Source organism: Macrobrachium nipponense, chromosome 38, assembly GCF_015104395.2.
Source record: "Macrobrachium nipponense isolate FS-2020 chromosome 38, ASM1510439v2, whole genome shotgun sequence".
Classification (NCBI taxonomy): Eukaryota; Metazoa; Arthropoda; class Malacostraca; order Decapoda; family Palaemonidae; genus Macrobrachium; species Macrobrachium nipponense.
This window is the reverse complement of record NC_061098.1, coordinates 8746620-8749119: the sequence shown is the minus strand read 5'-3', so window position 1 is coordinate 8749119 and position 2500 is coordinate 8746620. Positions and strand designations below refer to the sequence as shown.

The 2500-nt window shown below is 45.2% G+C and overlaps 1 protein-coding gene across 1 annotated transcript in view; it reads left to right on the top strand.

Moving 5' to 3' along the window:
• LOC135209600 (uncharacterized) overlaps positions 1-2500 on the top strand; it is a 22022-nt gene that overhangs the window by 18718 nt on the left and 804 nt on the right. Inside the window, exon 2 of the mRNA XM_064242293.1 lies at positions 1903-2500. This exon is cut by the window's right edge and continues 804 nt beyond it. Coding sequence (XP_064098363.1) covers positions 1903-2500 — 598 coding nt within the window. The remainder of the gene's footprint in view (positions 1-1902) is intronic.

Below are 2500 nucleotides of genomic sequence, written 5' to 3'. Positions count from 1 at the left end.
TTTAAAGCCAAAGTTAGCCATGGATCGTGCTTCTGGCAGCACTTTTCGGAGGCATGGGACGCACCCTCACTCTACCGTATCTGGTGAGCGACTGAAATGCTACCGGTCATAGCTGATGGTTTTATATAGCAATATACGTTGTTTTATACTCTTTTAACATAATCAGAATTAAAGCTGTCTGGGTTGCCACATTTTCCATCCAAAAGATGAGCTAATTAGAAGCTCGGAATAATGCCAGATTCTTTGAAGCTTATTTTCTCAGAAAAAGGAAAAATTGTCTTACGTCAGTTCGTCAAACCTAGTGACGAATTGACTGAAACTTCTTTCTGTCGAAAGAGAACATAGACTCAAAGAAAACGCGTATCGTGGCTCAAGATGGTCTTGAAAATGAGATAGATCCTGGAGCCCTGGGACCCTGGAACCTAAGATCCTGGAGCTTGGAATCTAAGATCTTGGAGCTTGGAACCTAAGATCCTGGAGCCTGGAGAGAGAGAGAGAGAGAGAGAGAGAGAGATTCTTTAACAAAAAAAACACAGTCAGCAATATGATAGAGGGTGATAAACTGTTATATACGTCTTAAAGAGAGAGAGAGAGTAAGAGAGAAGAGATAAGCGATAGGAGAGAGAGAGAGAGAGGACGAGAGAGAGAGAGAGAGAGAAGAGAATATATATCTGTAATTCACGGCTTCGACCATCACCCAGAAATCTACAGTGACGATTATAATCACGGAATGGATTTAACTTCGAGGGGTGTAGTACAGTAGAACCAGCTCTCTCTAGCCTTGTGTCTACCTTCCTTCCTTCCTAGCCTCGTGAGTCGTGTCTAGCCTCGTGGCAGAGAGCGATTCGACTTCTTCTTCTTCTTCCCTCAAAGGCCGCCGGGAGCCCGGGACACAGCATCCCAACACAGCCGGAGAGGTGTGGGAATTGTACGGTTTCCCGGAACAGATCCGTTCTATAGTCTATTTCGGTAACTAATCACGGTAAGCGTGGAGTTGAGGACATCTTGTTCCCTCCACTTTGCCTTACCGGCCAACTCATCCCTTTGCCAGATAACATGAGGCCAACTTTAGGTGACAAAGGAACATTTTTGGCGTCGGCTGTGAACAAATGGAGGTGCTTTGCAATTACCTTGATGGAGTAGCTACTTCATTCGATGACTGCTGAATACATGCCTGTGTAGCCAGACTCACACGCCACACACATTCAGTCAAACACAAACACACACACGCACACAAGACAATTAGTCTATTGGTGGAGATAAGATAAGCTCTGTCGTTGTTTTCCCAACTGATTAACTCGAGGCTGAATATTGTGCTTGCATCACAAGCAAAGTGAGATTCTGAAGATCCCCTTTCGAAATTTCGTAACCTGTATATAAGGTCTTGAATCTGCAGACACGGTGTATCATTGTAATGGAGGAAAAGAAAAAACATGGTCAAGTATTATCATAATATATAGAAAAGTTGAGGGCGTTTCCCCGCTGGAAGGTTTCTGATTACAGACAGCAGTTATACAAGCACCAAAGTAACGAATGGTAGAGAGAGAGAGAGAGAGAGAGAGAGAGAATGTCTCTGAAATTATTCATGACTTCAAAATTATTTTTAGGTATACTGCATCAATTTAACCCCTAGGACTAGGTACTGACAAATATCAGCATGATTAATGAAGATCTCAATAAGTTTTATTGCAATACTTTAAGCAGGGATTGTATGTAAGTTTATCACTTGGGGTTATGTTAGAGCTTCTTTTGTTTAAATAGGGTCCAGATCTGGGCTCTGAACCCTTATCTGACATGGAAAAGCACTGAAAATTATCACAAAAAAATTCCTGTCGAATGAATATTTGAGACAATGGAGAATACAAACGTTGACTGGTTTATTAATTCATTCGTATTTTCTAGGTTATCTTCGTCATAGCAGCAGTTGCTGCGGCCCTGCCAAGGAAACCCACCAAGGACTTCCCGAAGAAGTATAACTCGACTTTGGACGGTCTCAAGGACACCTATGGAACTTACGAAGAAACGCCAGCCGGGGACTTGGTTGTACCTGCTGAGACACCCTTCCTTGACGCTCTTCTCCCTCCTTCATCCTACGACGCCTACTTTGAACGACAGCCAGAGGACCCCATCCTTCCCCCTGAAGGATCTTCTTACACGGGCGTGAACGAAAGCTCTGAAGGAGAAGCCCTCGTGCCCCCACCAGTAGATACCTATTCTGCACACTCAGGTAGCGGCCATTTCGACCTCGTGCCTCCCCCTGTCTCCCCCCAGGAACCAGAGGGCCAGAAATCCTACGTATCCTACGAAGAAGGTGGTCAGGAATCATTAGCCGTTCCAGCCCTGTCCACCTATGCGCAAAGCCCCTCAGACAAGTCGGGTGCTGATGTACTGGCATCCTTGGCTTCTATGGTACACGCCCTTCCCACACCCAGTACCTACGAGAGCTACGATCCCACGATCACCTTCGAAGACGACCCCAACGCTCCATCTCTCATCCTTC